The following is a 19,298-nucleotide window of genomic DNA, read 5'->3' on the forward strand; positions in this document are numbered from 1 at the left end:
CTAGTTCCTGTACACACACAATCCAGACTATAAGGTACTTCTACACCACACGGCTACACAAGCCGCCCATTGTTTCATAATATTTTTCAAAATAACGCGCGTGTTATTTCACCATCCCAGTACACCAGGCTGTGTCTAGACTGGCAAGTTTTTCTGCAAAATCCACACCAGGCTGTGTCTACACTGGCCGCTTGAATTTCCGCAAAAGCACTGACGGTCTCATGTAAGATTGTCAGTCCTTTTGTGAAAATACTATGCTGCTCCCATTCGGGCAAAAGTCTTTTTCCGAAAAACTTTTGCGCAAAAGGGCCAGTGTAGACAGCAGAGATTTGTTTTCCGCAAAAAAGCCCCGATTGCGAAAATGGCGATCGGGGCTTTTTTGTGGAAAAGCATGTCTAGATTGGCCATGGACGCCTTAAAGTGTTTTTGCGGAAAAACATCCTGCCAATCTAGACGTGCTTTTCCGAAAATGCTTTTAACGCAAAACTTTTCCGTTAAAAGCATTTCCGGAAAATCATGCCAGTGTAGACATAGCCATAAGGGATAAGGGATGGCTCAAAATAGCGCATTATTTTGAAATTTGGCACTGCGTAGATGTGCCAAATTTCAAAATAGGCTCTTTCAAAATACCCGTATATACTCGAGTATAAGCCAACCCGAATATAAGCCGAGGCACCTAATTTTACCACAAAGAACTGGGAAAAAATATTGACTCGCGTATAAGCCTAGGGTAGGAAATGAGGCAGCTACTGGTAAATGTAAAAAATGAAGATAGATACCAATAAAATTACATGAATATTTATTTCAAAGAAAAACAATAACCTAGCTCTGTAAGTGGAAAAGGGGGTCAACAAAAACAATATGGTATCAAAAATACCGTAACTCCCGCTCAAAGTCCTCCCACCAATCCAATGAGCCCCTGAAGGGCCGCCTGCAAGAAAGCGCCCAGCGCTAGCACCAGTCACACACGGGAACAGACGCTCGGACACTCGGCCCAACCAGCTCAGTCCCCGCCGCCCCCGCCCGGACCTTTCCCAGGCCAGAGCCCCTCTCGGCTGCTCCCCGAGCCTCCCTGCCGGCGGCCCCGGGGCGAGGCCGCTGGCTCTGAGCAGCACCTGCGGGCGCACCCGCAACCCAAGCGGCCGGCAGAGGCTCCGAGCGCCCCGAGCAGCGACGGCCCCCGACACACGGAGCCCAGCCCGCTCCCGGCAGCGCCCCCCGCCCCGAGTGCCTCGGTTACCGGGGCCGGAGCTCCGGGCTCACGCGGCTAGACCCGGCCGGCGGCAGAGACACGCTGAGCCCGCCCGCGAGCAGGAGGCTGACTCGAGTATAAGCCGAGGGGGGCATTTTTCAGCACAAAAAATGTGCTGAAAAACTCGGCTTATACTCGAGTATATACGGTACTCTGGAAATAAGATGCACAATTTTCATGTAATAAGTTAAGGTATGTCTACACTACCACCCTAGTTTGAACTAGGGTGGTTAATGTAGTCATTCGAAGTTGCAAATGAAGCCTGGGATTTAAATATCCCGGGCTTCATTTGCACCTTGCCGGGTGCCGCCATTTTTAAATCCCATTAGTGAGGACTCCGTGCCCGTGGCTAGATGCGGCACGGAGTAGGTAGTTCGAATTAGGCTTTCTCGTGGAGCGGAGGGGCTGGCTAGTGAAAGAGAAGGTGAGTGCGGGATGTGAGGGAGGAAGGGAGATCAGGGATGGGAATGGGGGTAGGGGGCGGGACAGGAGGTAGAGAGGAAGGGAATGGAGAAGAAGGGAGGGGGACGAGGTCATGTTCAATTTGGTGCATTTTCTATATAAAGAAATCGACCGAGCCGATGCGACTGGCATGACGTGAAATGTTCGGCCCATCCCACCGGTCCAGCCACTTACCTTTCTGCTGCTTCATGGCAGAGCGCAGTTTCTCTGCGGGAGGAGAGAGAGAGAGGTGAGACTGCACCCTTTGGTGTTTAGGGGGGAATGGGGATTTTGTACCCGGCCCAGGAACTGACCTTTCTCCTCCTTCCAGTCAGACAGCAGGGTCTCTAGAGAGAGAAAAAGACGGGAGTGACTCATCTATTGGTAGATTCTTGGGCCAGAAGTGACCTCTGTGACCCGCCCGTCTGAGCCCTGCGTTACCTAAGCCTGGCTGTGGCCTGCCCCCCACTAATCCCTCCTGCAAATTGTTTCATTCGTGTATCAGTCCAGTCTTGATTTCCAAACCGCCAGGACTGGAGAATCCCCCTCGGCCCTTGGGAAATTCTTCCACCAGTTAGTTCACAATGGCAGGCGAGACGCCACGGGGACAGTCAATGTGATGGGCCCAGCCACTGACCTTTCTCGCTGTCCCGGGCAGATCGCAGAGTCTCTAGAGGAAGGAAGGGCGAGAGGTGAGATGGCACCGTCGTGTTTGTGGTGCGGTTCCTGCTATTAATGGACCTGAGCTGTAAGTGAGTCCAACAGACTGACACACGGACTGATCTGTCTCAACAGCCTTGCACTGACCCTCCTTCACTTCCCTCCCCCACTGACCATCCCCTGTAGGGGCTCCTCTGAGTGTCACCCCCCAGCCTGGGCCCTGTCACCCTCCTGTCAGCTCTTACTGTTGTTGGAGAGGAGAAAGTCTCCTTTTTATCCAGGTCCCTGTCTGTCCCTTCTGTGCCCATCACCTGAACTCCCCCCGCTCCTGCCTGTGGGGGTGGGGGAAGGAGCTGAGTGATTTGAATGGGCCATTGACCTGGGCTGGATAAGGGACAGGGTCTCACTGTCAACATCCTAGGCCAACACCTGACCATGTATCACTAGGATTGTGCCTATTCCCTGGTCCTAGTGGTACAGGGGAACAGCTCTTCCTAGTGCCTGGATAGATGGGGGTGCCCCAGCTAAGAATGGGGTGGAGTGGCCTGTCTTTAGCTGGGTGCTGCTCAGGTCAGCAGGGGCGCGTCTACACAGCACAGTGATTCCGAAATAACAATCCAAGTGTCTACACAGTGATTTGGTTATTTCAAAATAATTTCAAAATACTGAGCAGATTATTCCAATGTTTGTAAACCTCATTCCACAAGGAATAATGCCTCTCCTGATACAGCTATTTCAGAATAGCTGTAGTGTTGGAGTGCATCTAGACTACATTGCTCCGTCGACGGAGTCATGTAAAGTAGTTTACTCAGCATAATCAATGAAGCAAGGATTTAAATAATCCCCGCTTCATTAAAATAAAAATGGCCACCATGCTGTGCCAACATTCAGCTGATCTGGCACAGCGCGGCAGGCTAGATGCACCGCGGTCGACAAGGGAAGCCTTTGTCGACCACTCTGTTATGCCTCGTGAAACGAGGTTTACCGGAGCGGTCAACAAAGGCTTCCCTTGTCGACCATAGCGTGTCTAGACTGCTGCGCTGTGCCAGATCAGCTGATTGTCGGCACAGCACGGCGGACATTTTTATTTTAATGAAGCAGGGATTATTTAAATCCCCACTTCTTTAACTATGTCCAGTAAACTACTTTACGTGGCTCCATTGATGGAGCCATGTTGTCTAGACACACCCTGGATGTTCTACTGCTGCTATTTCAAAATAGTTCCTCCCCAGGGCCATTCAGAGTAATTATTCCCCAGGGCTTCCTGGTGCTCTAAATTGAGGTAGCACATCCACATTAGGGAGCCTGCCTTGGACTCATTTGGAGGCTTCTCTGCAGTGTAGACGTGCTATTTCGAAATAAGCTATTTTGGAAGATTTCTTCTGGAATAATTTATTCTGAAATAAATGTGCTGTATAGACGTAGCCCAAAAGCCAAGGAGCAGGTGCAGATGGGCACCTACAGAAATCGCCGCTAAGATTAGCTCTTTGCCATTTGGATCTCGTCCCCTTGGTGTGTCACCCTGGGGTCCCAACACTGCAGGCAACGGAGGTAGCATCATACCTGCCAGTCACCACTGAGCACAGACTCAGTCTGGCCATCTAGTGCCCTGTGTGAGCAGCATCCCAGGCCAACTGGGCAGTTCCTGGGTGTGTTTGTGCTGTTACAGCAGCCCCAGCCATGCAGCTGATGCAGGGGGTTCTCTGAAAGGCCCAGGGAACAAGACAGAGGCAGTTAATTGTTCAGATTGTTTAGTGCCTGGAAATGAGCCCAGCCTCGTTCTCTCTGGGCACAGAGACAAATTTCACATGTGTCTGAAACTGTAAATCAAACCAGTTCATACCTGGTGTAGCAAAAATGCAATATTTTAGAATTGGTATAAGGATATAAGTTTGGTGTATAATGATTTGTTTATGAGATCTGTAGGCTTCTATTTCACCCTGTCTCTCATGATTAGACAATGTCTGTGTTGTAAACTAAGTTGTGTCTTCCAGTAACTCTGTAATCCTTTGTCTGGGATGCTCTCTACAAAATGGTGCGTTTCACTTGTCATCGCCTATAGCCCATAACTTAAACCCCTCCACTGCATTATCCACTATCTACAATCTATCCTGGAAAATGACTCCTCACTCTCAGACACCATGGGGGAAAGGTCAATCCTCACCTACAGACAACCCCCTAACCTCAAACAAATTCTTCCCCTGCATAATCATCCAGGAACCCACCCCTGCAATCAGTCCTGGTGCCAACTCTGTCTGCACATCTACACAAGCAATTTCATCACTGGATCCAGCATCATCAGCCACTACATCAGGGGCTCATTTACTTGGGCATCCACTAATGTGATCTGTGCCATCAAATACTAGCAACGCCCCTCTGCCATGTACATCGGCAAAGAATACGGGAAAGAAATAATGGACACAAATCAGATATCCAAAAAGGAAACCCACAAAAACCTGTTGGAGAACACTTCGACCTGCCCAGACACTCATTAATAGATCTCAAAGTCATCATGTTGTTTCAGGCAAATTTCATAAGCCAAATACACAGAGAAGGGTTGGAACTTAGCTTCATTTACAAGTTTGGGAGCCATCAGAAAGGTATGAATAAAGACATTATCTGGCTAGCATACTACTTTCCACATCCTAATGACTTCACCAACCAACAATGGGTACTTAAGAACAATTTATACCTTCTCGATCAGCTTCATATAACACAAACAACTCTCAGAGGGGTAGCCGTGTTAGTCTGAATCTGCAAAAGCGGCGAGGAGTCCTGTGGCACCTTATAGACTAACTGAAGTGTAGGAGCATAAGCTTTCATGGGCATGTCATCTGACAAAGTGCTCCTACACTTCAGTTAGTCTATAAGGTGCCACAGGACTCCTCGCCACTTTTACAAACAACTCTAATTCACTATTTTTTCCCTTCCTTCTCCCCAGATCCCCTATTTATTTTGCAACTGGACTTTTAATGCTCCTGTCATCTGAAGAAGTGGGCTGTGTTCACGAAAACTCATGATATCATCTTCAAGTTTTGTTAGTCTTTAAGGTGCTGCTAGACCATGATAGAGTATCTGGGGAACAGAAGTGGAGTGCTAATTGCATGGCTGTATGCACAAGGTGCACAGTGATTGACCCGCAGGGTGGATGGTGAAGAGCAATGGCAAGTGAGTACCAGGCAGAAGAGCTAGTAATGTGCCTGCACCTCTGGACTCTGGGTCTGCCCCTGACCAAGGGCAGCGACTGGGAGTGGGGTGCAGAGAGGGGTTGGGCTTATTAAAAGGGCATTTGGTTGCTTGGGAGAAAAGGTGTCAGCTGCCTGAGGCTCCTGGCTGCTACTATGGCAGCAATGGTGCCTGAAGTTCCAGACCTTGAAATCACTGTGGGAGCATCATATTGCACCCTCTGGGCAGCTCTGAGGGCAGGGAGAGGAGAACTCACCATGCTCTGGGTGGCCTGAGGGCTGGCTGTCCCCGCCCCTTCCACTCAAGTTCCCACCCCTTCTTGGAGTGCAGAGACAGTGTCCCCCCACCCCATGTACTTTACCCAGGGGCCCGTGGAGGCTGTTGGCTCCTCTGACCAACCCTCAGGGTGAGTTAGTCTTAGTGTAAATAAAGTGATTGCTAACCTCTCCATTAACATTACTTTCCCATTCACTTATTAAGCATGTTTTATCCCAGACTTCCCAAAAGAAATCACAGCCAGTGTGGCCCAGCCTTGTCCAGTGCTGTCTGTGATTTGGGGGTGTGTCATCATCAGGAGTGCTGACCAGCACCGGATGGCTAAAGATTAACTGATGCCTCCTAGCCAAGGTATCAGGTGTTCAGCCAATAACAATTCAGATAGAAATTTCAAACTAGAAAAGAGGGGTTTTCTCTCTCTCTTCTTTGTCTGAAATCCAGAGCAATTTCTCCCAGTTACTAAGGGAGATGGGAGATGCTTCTCTCTCCAGGAATGAACTTCTTACAATGTTTAAGTAGGGAAATGTTTAGATAATCCGTCACAGTTTTATTGTTTTCCTTGTTTGGGGATTTGGAAAATATCTGAGCTTGCTAAGTGTTTTTTTTTCTCTTTCTAAGCCTTCGGACCTGGGACTTTCCCTGAATATCTATATCAATGGTGGCTCTTTTCATCTAGCCAATTTATTATGCTTGCAACTGTGGTATTGTTTGAATAATAAACTATTATTTTAAGTAGCTGGTATTGGTTGATTTCTGCATCCTGGAAGGTCTGGCTGTGTGTATCTGCAGGTCTCTGACTGATGGGTCAGCTATCAGAGACTGCAGCTTGTTTTTCTCTTTTCTTTTTCAAGCTCTTTTGGGGGGAAAAAGCTTGGGGTAACCCCTGGGTTGGTTTCAAGTGTCCACCCCTGTTTGTGGGTTCAAAAGCTATTGATGGTGGCAGCGGATCCCCCAAAATCTGGGTATTAGGATTTGGTGGGGGGAAGTTTTTGTACCAGAGCCTATAGAGACAAGGTTTTGGGGTGCTCTTGCAGGCCCCCAACTTCTGCATTCACATTGCCAGAGGGGGGAACAGCCTTGACAATATTACTTTCCCATTCACAGCTCCTACTCACCTAGATCATAGAATACCAGGGTAGGCAGACACTTCAGGAGTCATCAAGTCCAGCCCTCTGCCCAAGGCAGGACCAACCCAACTAAATCAACCCAGCCAGGGCTCGGTCAAGCCGAGACTTAAAAACCGCTAGGAATGGAGGTTCCACCCCCTCTCTAGGGAACCCATCCCAGTGCTTCCCCACCCTCCTACTGAAATAATTTTTCCTAAGATCCAACCTAGACCTCCCCCACTGTAACTTGAGACCATTGCTCCTTGTTCTGCTATCTGACCTCACTGTGAACAGCCTCTCCTCATCCTCTTTGGAACCTTCCTTCAGGAAGTTGAAGGCTGCTATCAAATCCCCCCTCACTCTTCTCTTCTGCAGACTAAACAAACCCAACTCCCTCAGCCTCTCCTCATAAGTCATGTGCTCCAGCTCCCTAATCATTTTGGATGCCCTCTGCTGGACCCTCTCCAATGTGTCCACATACTTCCAGTAGTGGGGGGCCCAGAACTGGACGCAATACTCCAGATGTGTCCTCACCAGAGCTGAATAAAGGGGAATAATGATATCTCTGGATCTGCTGGCGATGTTCCTCCTAATGCACCCTAATATGCCATTAGCCTTCTTGGCTACAAGGGCACACTGTTGACTCATATCCAGCTTCTCATCCACTGTAACCCCCAGGTCCTTTTCTGCAAAACTGCTACTTAGCCAGTCGGTCCCCAGCCTGTAACAATGCTTGGGATTCTTCTGTCCCAAGGGCAGCACTTTACACTTATCCTTGTAGAACCTCATCAGTTTTTTTTGGCCCAATCCTCTAATTTGTCTAGGTCACTCTGGACCCTATCCCTGCCCTCCAGCATATCTATCTCTCCCCCTAGCTTTGTGCCATTCCAAACTTGCTGAGGGTGCAATCCATCCCCTCATCCAGGTCATTAATAAAGACGTTGAACAAAACCAGTCCAAGAACAGATCCTTGGGGCACTCCGCTGGAAACCGACCACCAACCTGACATGGAGCTTTGATCGCTACCCGTTTGGCCCAACAGTCTAGCCAGCTTTCTGTCCATTTTACAGTCCATTTATCCAATCCATACTCCCTTAACTTGCTGTCAAGAATCCACTGACTTCCCCATGTCCATAGAGCCAGGTACCTCATCATAGAAGCTAATGAGATTGGTCAGACACGGGGGAGGGAGGGTGCTTGCACAGACTGGAGCGGGCAGAACTGGAACCAAAGAAAATCCCTCTCCTCCTACCTCCTGTTAATATTTTCTTGCCAGGTTCCATATGTCAGTGCTCCAAGCTCAGTTCACTGTACCCCACATGTTGTTTCAAACAGAGCCTTGCTCATCCCCAGGGAACGGTTCAGAATCACATTTGGTTGGGATCCTATAGTGAGCTTTGAAGGCTTGAAGCCACCTGACACTAATATGAAATCACCATTCACTGTCCTTCTGACGCCCACGGCCTGAAATGTTTGTGAATATGGAATGAAAACCCCTTAGGGTATGTCTACACTACCCTCCTAGTTCGAACTAGCGGGGTAATGTATGCATACCGCACTTTCAAATGAAGCCCGGGATTTGAATTTCCCGGGCTTCATTTGCATAAGCGGGGAGCCGCCATTTTTAAATCCCCGCTGCTTCGAACCCCGTGCAGCGCGGCTACACGGGGCTCGAACTAGGTAGTTCGGACTAGGTTCCTATTCCGAACTACCGTTACTCCTCGTGAAATGAGGTGTACCGGTAGTTCGGAATAGGCACCCTAGTCCGAACTACCTAGTTCGAGCCCCGTGTAGCCGCGCTGCACGGGGTTTGAAGCAGCGGGGATTTAAAAATGGCAGCTCCCCGCTTATGCAAATGAAGCCCGGGAAATTCAAATCCCGGGCTTCATTTGCAAGTGTGGTATGCCTACATTACCCCGCTAGTTCGAACTAGCGGGGTAGTGTAGACATACCCTATATCCCGGTATCTTTACTGTTGTGTTTCATTTTTAGCTCTCTCCCCCTCCCCCACCGCAATTCCCCTTCTTGTTACTTCACCTTTTGCTCTGTACACCTTCCAGAAGTAGTAACTGGCCACAGCAATGAGACCAGCCAGGAGAGCCAGGATCACCCACACAGACACCATCCAGGCATTGACCCTCGGGAAAAACAGCCCTGCAAGAGAAAGTGCCATTGACACATGGAGCATGAAGACAGGACACGGATGTGATGATACTGTGACCAGTTTAAAGAATCTCACAGGGAAATACACAGAGGCTGTGTCTAGACTGCATCCCTTTTCCGTAAAAGAGATGCGAATTATACATATCACAATTGCTAATGAAGCCGGGATTTAAATCTCCCCCGCTTCATTAGCATAAAAATGGCTGCCGCTTTTTTCCGGCTTGGAGCTTTGCCAGAAAAAAGCACCAGTCTAGATGTGGATCTTTTGGAAAATAAAGCCTTTTCCGAAAGATCCCTTATCCAGCTTAAAATGAGTATTATACTTCTGGATTCTTGGGGGGAAAGTGGTGTTACATTGCAGCCTTCCAGAAAGGAGGGTATAAAATAAGAGACAACGACTGCCGTGTTACCTCTCCTCCTCCATCTCTTCTCACTGCACTAACATTGCTTGGAAATCAATATGAGAGCGTCATTGAACTATGTGTGAGTGGGAGGAGGGAGAGAGATGGTCCTGGCCGAAAGGTTTTCCAGTTAGTATGGTCTTCAGTAAGTTTTTGGATGTGAGAAACCTTTTTGCTTTCAAATCTTATTTAGATTAATAAAGTTTAGGAATTAGGTTTGGTTTCAGTTTTTATTTCTTTTGTAACCAGTTCTGACCTTTATGCAGTATCACTTAGTATCACTTAAAATCTCTTGTTAATAAACTTGTTAAATTGTTTTACCTAAACCAGCGTGTTTTGGTTGAAATATTCAGGAAATCTCAACTCATGTTAACAAAGACACCAGCAGAATAATTTCCTTTGATGAAATGATTGACTCTTAATGAGTTTGCATTGTTCAGAAGTGTGTTGGACAGTACCCAGTGAATGTTTTCATAGTGTAGGCTGGGGAACTTGTGAGTGTCACCCTGTATATAGTCCATGAGTGGCTGAGAGAGCATTCATGTAACTTTTTTGGGAGTGAATTTACATGCTAATGGCTGTGTGTGAGCAGAGGCTGCTTTTCACCAGTGTAAAAGGCACCCTGGTCTGGAGAGTTAGAGGGACACAGTGGTTCAACTGTCCAGATTGTACCCTATGGGGTGTCACAAACACAACATTGCTTCTGAGAATCCAGAGCCATAACATGTATGAACCCAAACCAGACAGGCGAGGCTTCTCCTTAGGGCAATGGGCAAAACTCACCCCATCTGGCTTTAAGTTGGCTTGGCTATAGGAACAATTAGTGTGGGGCAGACTGGGATGTAAATCCATCATGCACCAACCTGCTTGACATGAATGGCAGGCTAGTGAGAAGCAGATATACACTCAAGCTTGCCACAGACTGTTTGTGTAGACAAGCCCTGATTCTGTTTGCAAACTTTGTTACAGAGCCCACTGGTCTGCAAACAGGATCTGGAAACAGGACTCTCTTAAAATGACAACTTGCAATTCCAACCCGGACCTCACTACAGCACAAGAACAAAGAAAAATTCCCTCTTCCATCATAACTGAGAAGATTAATGATTGCTGGTCTGATGTACACTCCATATTCTTCATGAAAAGCCACTTATAATATGAATAAGACATAACTGAGATTAACTTTATGCAAGATGGATCCTGTAAAGTATCATTAGAAAGGTTATAATTTCCTAAATATGATGATCCTATTTCTGTGCATGTATCATTTTTGCATATGAACAGTCTCAGAGGGGTAACCATTTATCTGCAAAAACAACAAGGAGTCTTGTGGTACTTTATAAACTAGCAGATTTTGGGGCACGAGCTTTCATGGGTAAAAACTACTTCTTGTGTGTGCATCTGATGAAGTGTTTTTTACCCATGAAAGCTTATGCCTAAATAAATCTGTTAGTGTGTAAAGTGCCACAGGACTCCGCATTTTTGTTTCTGACATTAGGAATAGTGACTACAGTATCTGTAGTTCAAGAATGCTAATCTTGTGACTACCACTGCCAACACTTCAGGTCTAACAATGGAAAAGTCAGACTGGACAAATGGTCCATCAGTGAGAACAATGGACTGTGAAAAGGCTTGGCCTTCCTGTGGCCTCCATACTGCTACTGACTCATGAGAACTGGGATGCTACAGAATCAGGGTGACCTGGTCACATGATACTAACCTCCATTTTGGACTGCTGATCTTTTCCACTGGGAGCTGGGGGAATCAAACAAAGGACTCCCATCTTATGGAAATCACATATAAATAAGGTGGGGGAGGAAAACAATCAAAGTATTCAGTTTGCTTCTCCTCTGCCTCTCTAACCAAAGAGACACTGAAAAACAGCTGGAAACAAAAATGGGGTGGAAAGAGGGGGATGGGGGAGGAAAGACCTGATTGACCCAGGCAAGAAAGATATCTGGTCTGTGCAAACAAATCTGAGACCTATGTCTAGCTAGGGTGAAGAATTACTGTTTGTAATCAATTTCTTTAGTGAATTTACCTTAGATGGTGTGCTTTGTTTTATTTTCTTAGTAATCTTCTTTGTTCTGTTTTCTTCCTCTTTCACTTCTTAAAATACCTCTTTTATCATAAAGTCATAGAATCATAGAATACTAGGACTGGAAAGGACCTTGACTGGTCAGCGAGTCCAGTCCCCTGACCTCATGGCAGGACAAAACACTGTCTAGACCATCCCTGACAGACACTTATCTAACCTACTCTTAAATATCTCCAAAGATGGGGATTCCACAACTTCCCCGGGCAATTTATTCCAGTGTTTGACCACCCTGACAGTTAGAAACTTGTTCCTAATGTCCAACCTAAACCTCCCTGGCTGCAGTTCAAGCCCATTGCTTCTTGTTCTGTCCTCAGAGGCCAGGAAGAACAAGTTTTTTCCCTCATCCTTATAACACTCTTTTCGATACCTGGAAAACCATTATCATGTCCCCTCTCAGTCTTCTCTTTGCCAAACTAAACAAGCCCAGTTCTTTCAGTCTTCCTTCATAGGTCATGTTCTCTCGACCTTTCATCATTCTTGTTGCTCTTCTCTGCACCTTCTCCAATTTCTCCACATCTTTCTTGAAATGGGGTGCCCAGAACTGGACACAATACTCCAACTGAGGCCTAATCAGTGCAGAGTAGAGTGGAAGAATGACTTCTCATGTCTTGCTAACAACACACCTGTTAACACATCCTAGAATCATGTTCGCTTTTTTTTTTTTTTTTTTTTTGCACAGTGTCACACTGTTGACTCATATTTAGCTTGTGGTCCACTCTGACCCCTAGATCCCTTTCTGCCATACTCCTTCCTAGACAGTCTCTTCCTGTTCTGTATGGCTACGTCTACACTGGCCCCTTTTCCGGAAGGGGCATGTAAATTTCACCAGTCGACGTAGGGAAATCCGCGGGGGATTTAAATATCCCCCGCGGCATTTAAATAAAAATGTCCGCCGCTTTTTTCCGGCTTTTAAAAAAGCCGGAAAAGAGCGTCTACACTGGCCCCGATCCTCCGGAAAAAGTGCCCTTTTCCGGAGGGTCTTATTCCTACTTTGAATAATTCCTACTTATTCAAAGTAGGAATAAGACCCTCCGGAAAAGGGCACTTTTTCCGGAGGATCGGGGCCAGTGTAGACGCTCTTTTCCGGCTTTTCTAAAAGCCGGAAAAAAGCGGCGGACATTTTTATTTAAATGCCGCGGGGGATATTTAAATCCCCCGCGGATTTCCCTACGACGACTGGTGAAATTTACATGCCCCTTCCGGAAAAGGGGCCAGTGTAGACGTAGCCAATAAGCGTACTCTCTATGCCGATATCTAAATCGTTGATGAAGATATTGAACAGAGCCGGTCCCAAAACAGACCCCTGCAGAACCCCACTACTTATACGTTTCCAGCAGGATTGTGGACCATTTATAACTGCTCTCTGAGAATGGTTTTCCAGCCAGTTATGCACCCACCTTATGGGACCTTCAGAGGTTCCTAGAGCCTGGTTTCCAGCCTGAGCCTGAGCATCTGCACCACAATTTAACAGCCCTTTAGCTCAAGCTCCTTAGCCTGAGCCAGCTGGCACAGGAGAGGGTTTTGCACAAAAAAGGAATCATCCACGCGGCTTTTTTTTGCGCAAAAACCCCTTGCACAAAAAGAAACAGCAGAAAATATACAAATGAGATCACAACTCATGCAAATGAGTCCCTCATTAGCATATATTCTGCTGCAAAAACTTGTAGGTGTTTAATAGTGGAGTAGACAGACCCCAAGAAAACTGCGGTTGCTCAGCACTTTCAAAGACCTGCTCAGTCCCTTAAAGTTCCAGGCCAATGAACGGGAGACACAGTGATAAATACTCTCTGCCCATGTCTGTCCCTGTGCAGCACGGACAGGCACTGACCTGCTATGGAAATTGCTGACTCTCTCTCCTTGTTGAGTTGGGGGTTCCTGATGCGGCAGGACACTTTCTGGATGGATACGTCTGTTAGAACCATGGCAGTCTGTATTTGAAACAGGCCACCAGCTGCTTGAGAGCTGCTTTCTGAGGCTGATGGTAAGAGCTGCCCCTGCTGGTCTCTCCACTCAGTTTCAGGCTGTGGGTACCATCCAGATGATTGACAAACCAGCCGGATCCCTCCATCCTGATATCCCTCCAGAGAGATGTCAAGATCAGAGCCCAAATCTACAGAAGAAATAAAAGGAACTTGTGATAATCCCACAGTGCCCAGTAACAACCCAAATGTTATATCACCCTGTTAGCTACATACATTTCTTGTGAACTAGCAAGCAAATGTGAGTCCATGAGTGTGGCTGGTCAGTTAATCTTGCCAAATTCATATTTGATATCTAGTACATTTAATGTTTATGTCCGGGCTTTTCTATGTATAAACTTGCTACAGTTTAGTGAAACTGATTTAGTTTAAGTGCAAATCTACATGTGCACACTCTTAAATCAAGAAGGAATTTATTTGAGCTAAATAAATATAAGACATTTCCAAACTCACTTTGGAAACAGTGCACATGTATGTGTAGATAAAACTTAAATTAATTCTTAGATATAAACCCATGTTTTGGGGATTTCATGTTGCTTGGCAGTGCCCTGTACCCTTTCAGAATAAATAACTGAATAACAGAAAATGGATACAAGTGATCAGAAGTGCCCAGGCTAATGAAGCTATGTCTAGACTACAGGCTTCTTTCAGAAGAAGCTTTTCTGGAAGAGATGTTCCAGAAAAACTTCTTCTAAAAGAGAGCATCTAAACTGCCAAAGCACATAAAAAATGCGATCTACTTTTTCGAAAGATAGCATCCACACTGAATGGATGCTATCTCGCATTTAAGCTGTGGTTATTATGGATGGAATGGCCACCAGGACACTTGTGTGTTTTCCTCTTTTCTCTTCTTTTGAAAAAACTCCCTTTTCCCCGTCCACACATGCCTTTTTCTGAAAGAACTCTTTGGAAAAAGGCTTCCTCCTCGTAGAAAGAGGTTTACCAATGCTGGAAAAAACTCCTCTATTCTTTTGATTTTTTTTTGAAAGAACATGACTGCAGTGTAGACGTAAGTGAAGTTTTTTCAGAAAAACTGTCGTGTAGAGATCCCCAGAGTCCTCTTCCAGAAAGGCAGGAGTCACAAGGCTATGGTCTGATAGACTCATGGGAAATTACCAAGAGGCACAAACAGGGTTGATGTTAAAAGGCCTAAGGTGAAGATTATATGCAACCCCGCAGATCCCATGCCCTTTCAGGAATCAGATTTCTTGTTTGTATCTCCTCAAGTTTACTTTAGTTAAAAACTACTTGCTTATAAAATCAGACATAGCCATATAAAAGTGTCACAGCCACTAGCACTGACAAATACTAACTTCTAATTTTTATCAGATAATTATAAAATAAATCAATTGGAATATAAGGATTGAACTTACATTGCAGTGTACAGCATATAGAGCAGTGTAAGCAAATTATTGTCTGTATGAAATTTTAATTTGCATTGACTTTGCTGATGCTTTTTATGTAGCCTATTAGCAGAATTGCCCAGTGCTGCCTGGCTCCTTCACAGCAGGAGGCTGGTGTGTGTGTGCAGGACTCAGAGCAGGGCCTTGGGGATGTGGAGGGTGGGTGCAGGAGGCTGGGGGTGCGAAGTGTGTGAGAGAGTGAGGGTTTGGGGGTGAGGAAGGGCTCAGGGCAGGGGGCTTCACCTGGCCTGGGCCTTTTCTCTTCCCCCAGCTCCACCCCAGCCACCAGGCTGTTTTTTCTCCCTCAGACTCCAAGCCTCCAGGGACATTTTCTCTCTCCTCATCCCCACCCCTTCGGTCACCAAGGGGCTTTTTTATCTCTCTCTCTGGTGCTGTGGCCAAGGGCTGGGGGTGAGGGTGGGGGTAGGGGTGGAGATTTTGAGCAGGGGAGCTACTTACTGGTGTGCTAGCATGTAAGAGGACAGAGCCTAGCCCTGCTCACCATTCACTTGGTGGTACGTCTGTCCCCACTGGATAGCTCTCCCCTACGGGCTCACTGCCCCCAGTGGCCACTCTCATATCATGCCCTTCCAAACAACAGCCCCTCCGCTTGCCTGTTATGGGAAACTGTCCTTTCCCTGGGGCTTCCAGTTGTCCTGGCACAACCAAACCCTGACCTTGCTTTGCATTAGGAGAAGAGGAAGCTGCCTCCTGAATGTGGTGATCCTAGTTCTTACCTTTTAGAAGGAGTTCTTGAACAACCAGACAAACAAACAGATTGACATTAAAATCTATACATTGATTGTAAAACTAGGCATGAGTTCGTGTACCCCCTGGAAGATCTCTGCATACCACATGGGTGTATGTATTCTTGGTTGAGAATCATTGCTCTAATGACCTCTAATTTAGCCTAATAGCCCCGCCCCAGATTCCAATGAGTCACAAACATTTTCAAGGGAATCTGCATATGACTGTGAATTTTAGAGCCCTAAGGAAAAAACTGTTGTTAAGAACTAAACTAGAATAAGCCTTAAACAGAGAAGACCAACTATAATGAGAAAAATCAGGTCTCATCTCACAGTGACGCCTCTGATTCGTCTTCAATCTCTGTTGAACACATCAACATATCACAATGAGTTACTGACCTGCCACCCGTAGTTCCAGTAAAGCTTCTTCATAAGAGACACTGGACTGAAAAAGACATGTGTACTGTCCATGGTCAGAGGGTTGGATGTTGTATATTCTTAAGGAAACTCTCCCAATGGTGATGTCATCTTTCAAGAACTCAGTTCTCCCTTGATATTCCAGCATCTGCTCTCCAAACTGATCCTGCCCATCGCGGTACAGGTGAACGACTGCAGAGTACTTGGCTCGGAACCACCTCACCTCCATGTTCTCGGCACTCATCCTGGGGGAGAGGTGGCAGTGCAGGACGGCCTCCCCTCCTAGGGAGGCAGCGACTGGGAGGTCAGGTCCCCTCACTGTGAACTGTGCTGTGACATGTACAATGAAAAATGGAAGTTTAATTGTCCTCTTAAGGCCTCTGGAATGTGGGTCCCTGCAAAGAGTTACAAAGGGATCTCACAAACAGGGTCGCCCAAGGCATTCTGGCACCCCGGGCACAGGCGTGCGGTGCCACCCCCGGGCGCACGGCACAAGCGCGGCCCAGTCTGGCCTGGATGTCACTGCTGGCATGCGCGCCGGGCCGTGTAGTGCCCCATGGCCGTGGGGGGAAGTTGTAGCTGGCCGGTGCTGCAGGGATGGGGAGTGTTCACTTTTAATGAACAAAGAAAAACCAGTTTCTTGCCATTTCAACCAGAAAGGACACTGTCTCAACGACTTAACTACCTGCATCCTACTTCAAAGTAGGAATAAGAGATCCTCCGGAAAAGGGCTTTTTTCCGGAGGATCGGGGCCAGTGTAGACGCTCTTTTCCGGCTTTTCTAAAAGCCGGAAAAAAGCGGCGGACATAGAATCATAGAATCATAGAATCATAGAATAATAGGACTGGAAGGGACCTCGAGAGGTCATCGAGTCCAGCCCCCCGCCCTCAAGGCAGGATCAAGCTCCGTCTACACCATCCCTGACAGATGTCTATCTAACCTGTTCTTAAATATCTCCAGAGAGGGAGATTCCACCACCTCCCTTGGCAATTTATTCCAATATTTGACCACCCTGACAGTTAGGAATTTTTTCCTAATGTCCAATCTAAACCTCCCCTGCTGCACTTTAAGCCCATTACTCCTTGTCCTGTCCTCAGAAACCAAGAGGAACAAATTTTCGCCTTCCTCCTTGTGACACCCTTTTAGATATTTGAAAACCGCTATCATGTCCCCCCTTAATCTTCTTTTTTCCAAACTAAACAAGCCCAGTTCATGAAGCCTGGCTTCATAGGTCATGTTCTCTAAACCTTTAATCATTCTTGTCGCTCTTCTCTGCACCCTTTCCAATTTCTCCACATCTTTCTTGAAATGTGGCGCCCAGAACTGGACACAGTACTCCAGCTGAGGCCTAACTAGTGCAGAATAGAGCGGCAGAATGACTTCACGAGTTTTGCTTACAACACACCTGTTGATACAACCTAGAATCATATTTGCTTTTTTTGCAACAGCATCACACTGTTGACTCATATTCAACTTGTGGTCCACTATGACCCCTAGATCCCTTTCCGCCATGCTCCTTCCTAGACAGTCGCTTCCCATCTTGTATGTATGGAACTGATTGTTCCTTCCTAAGTGGAGCACTTTGCATTTCTCTTTATTAAACCTCATCCTGTTTACCTCTGACCATTTCTCTAACTTGCTAAGGTCATTTTGAATTATGTCCCTATCCTCCAAAGAAGTCGCAACCCCACCCAGTTTGGTATCATCTGCAAACTTAATAAGAGTACTCTCTATCCCAATATCTACATCATTGATGAAGATATTGAATAGTACAGGTCCCAAAACAGACCCTTGAGGAACTCCACTTGTTATCCCTTTCCAGCAGGATTTAGAACCGTTAACAACAACTCTCTGACTACGGTTATCCAGCCAATTATGCACCCACCTTATCGTGGCCCTATCTAAGTTATATTTGCCTAGTTTATCAATAAGAATATCATGCGAGACCGTATCAAATGCCTTACTAAAGTCTAGGTATATGACATCCACCGCTTCTCCCTTATCCACAAGGCTTGTTATCTTTTCAAAGAAAGCTATCAGATTAGTTTGGCATGACTTGTTCTTCACAAACCCATGCTGGCTATTCCCTATCACTTTATTACTTTCCAAGTGTTTGCATACGATTTCCTTAATTACCTGCTCCATTATCTTCCCTGGGACAGACGTTAAACTGACGGGTCTATAATTTCCTGGGTTGTTCTTATTCCCCTTTTTATAGATGGGCACAATATTTGCCCTTTTCCAGTCTTCTGGAATCTCCCCTGTCTGCCATGATTTTTCAAAGATCATAGCTAAAGGCTCAGATACCTCCTCTATCAGCTCCTTGAGTATCCTGGGATGCATTTCATCAGGACCTGGTGACTTGCTGACATCTAACTTTCCTAAGTGATTTTTAACTTGTTCTTTGTGTATCCTATCTTCTAAACTTACCCTCTCTCTGCTTGTATTCACTACGTTAGGCACACCTCCAGACTTCTCGGTGAAGACCGAAACAAAGAAGTCATTGAGCATCTCTGCCATTTCCAAGTTCCCTGTTACTGCTTCTCCCTCCTCGCTAAGCAGTGGGCCTACCCTGTCCTTGGTCTTCCTCTTGCTTTTAATGTATTTATAAAAGGTCTTCTTGTTTCCCTTTATGCCTGTAGCTAGTTTGATCTCATTTTGTGCCTTTGCCTTTCTAATCTTGCCCCTGCATTCCCGTGTTGCTTGCCTATATTCATCCTTTGTTAGTTGTCCTAGTTTCCATTTTTTATATGACTCCTTTTTTATTTTGAGATCATGCAAGATCTCCTTGTTAAGCCAAGCTGGTCTTTTGCCATATTTTCTATCTTTCCTACACAGCGGAATTGTTTGCTTTTGGGCCCTTAACAACGTCCCTTTGAAATACTTCCAACTCTCCTCAGTTGTTTTTCCCTTCAGTCTTGCTTCCCATGGGACCTTACCTACAAGTTCTCTGAGCTTATCAAAATCTGCCTTCCTGAAATCCATAACCTCAATTGTGGTGGTCTCCCTTCTACCTTTCCTTAAGATCATGAACTCTATTATTTCGTGATCACTGTCCCCTATACTGTCTTCCACTTTCAAGTTCTCAACTAGTTCCTCCCTATTTGTTAAAACCAAATCCAGAACAGCTTCTCCTCTGGTAGCTTTTTCAACCTTCTGAAACAGAAAGTTGT

At 46.3% G+C, this 19,298-nt stretch overlaps 1 protein-coding gene across 1 annotated transcript in view; it reads right to left on the reverse strand.

Annotated features, from left to right (window-relative positions):
• LOC102459961 (butyrophilin subfamily 1 member A1-like) overlaps positions 1-19,298 on the reverse strand; it is a 38,783-nt gene that overhangs the window by 10,578 nt on the left and 8,907 nt on the right. The window contains exons 2-7 of the mRNA XM_075912797.1: positions 16,108-16,455; positions 13,409-13,690; positions 8,959-9,075; positions 2,331-2,363; positions 2,008-2,040; positions 1,889-1,921 (exon numbers count right to left, since the gene is read on the reverse strand). Of these exons, the coding sequence (XP_075768912.1) occupies positions 1,889-1,921; positions 2,008-2,040; positions 2,331-2,363; positions 8,959-9,075; positions 13,409-13,690; positions 16,108-16,455 (846 nt within the window). The remainder of the gene's footprint in view (positions 1-1,888; positions 1,922-2,007; positions 2,041-2,330; positions 2,364-8,958; positions 9,076-13,408; positions 13,691-16,107; positions 16,456-19,298) is intronic.

This window comes from Pelodiscus sinensis, chromosome 31, assembly GCF_049634645.1.
Source record: "Pelodiscus sinensis isolate JC-2024 chromosome 31, ASM4963464v1, whole genome shotgun sequence".
Lineage (NCBI taxonomy): Eukaryota > Metazoa > Chordata > Testudines > Trionychidae > Pelodiscus > Pelodiscus sinensis.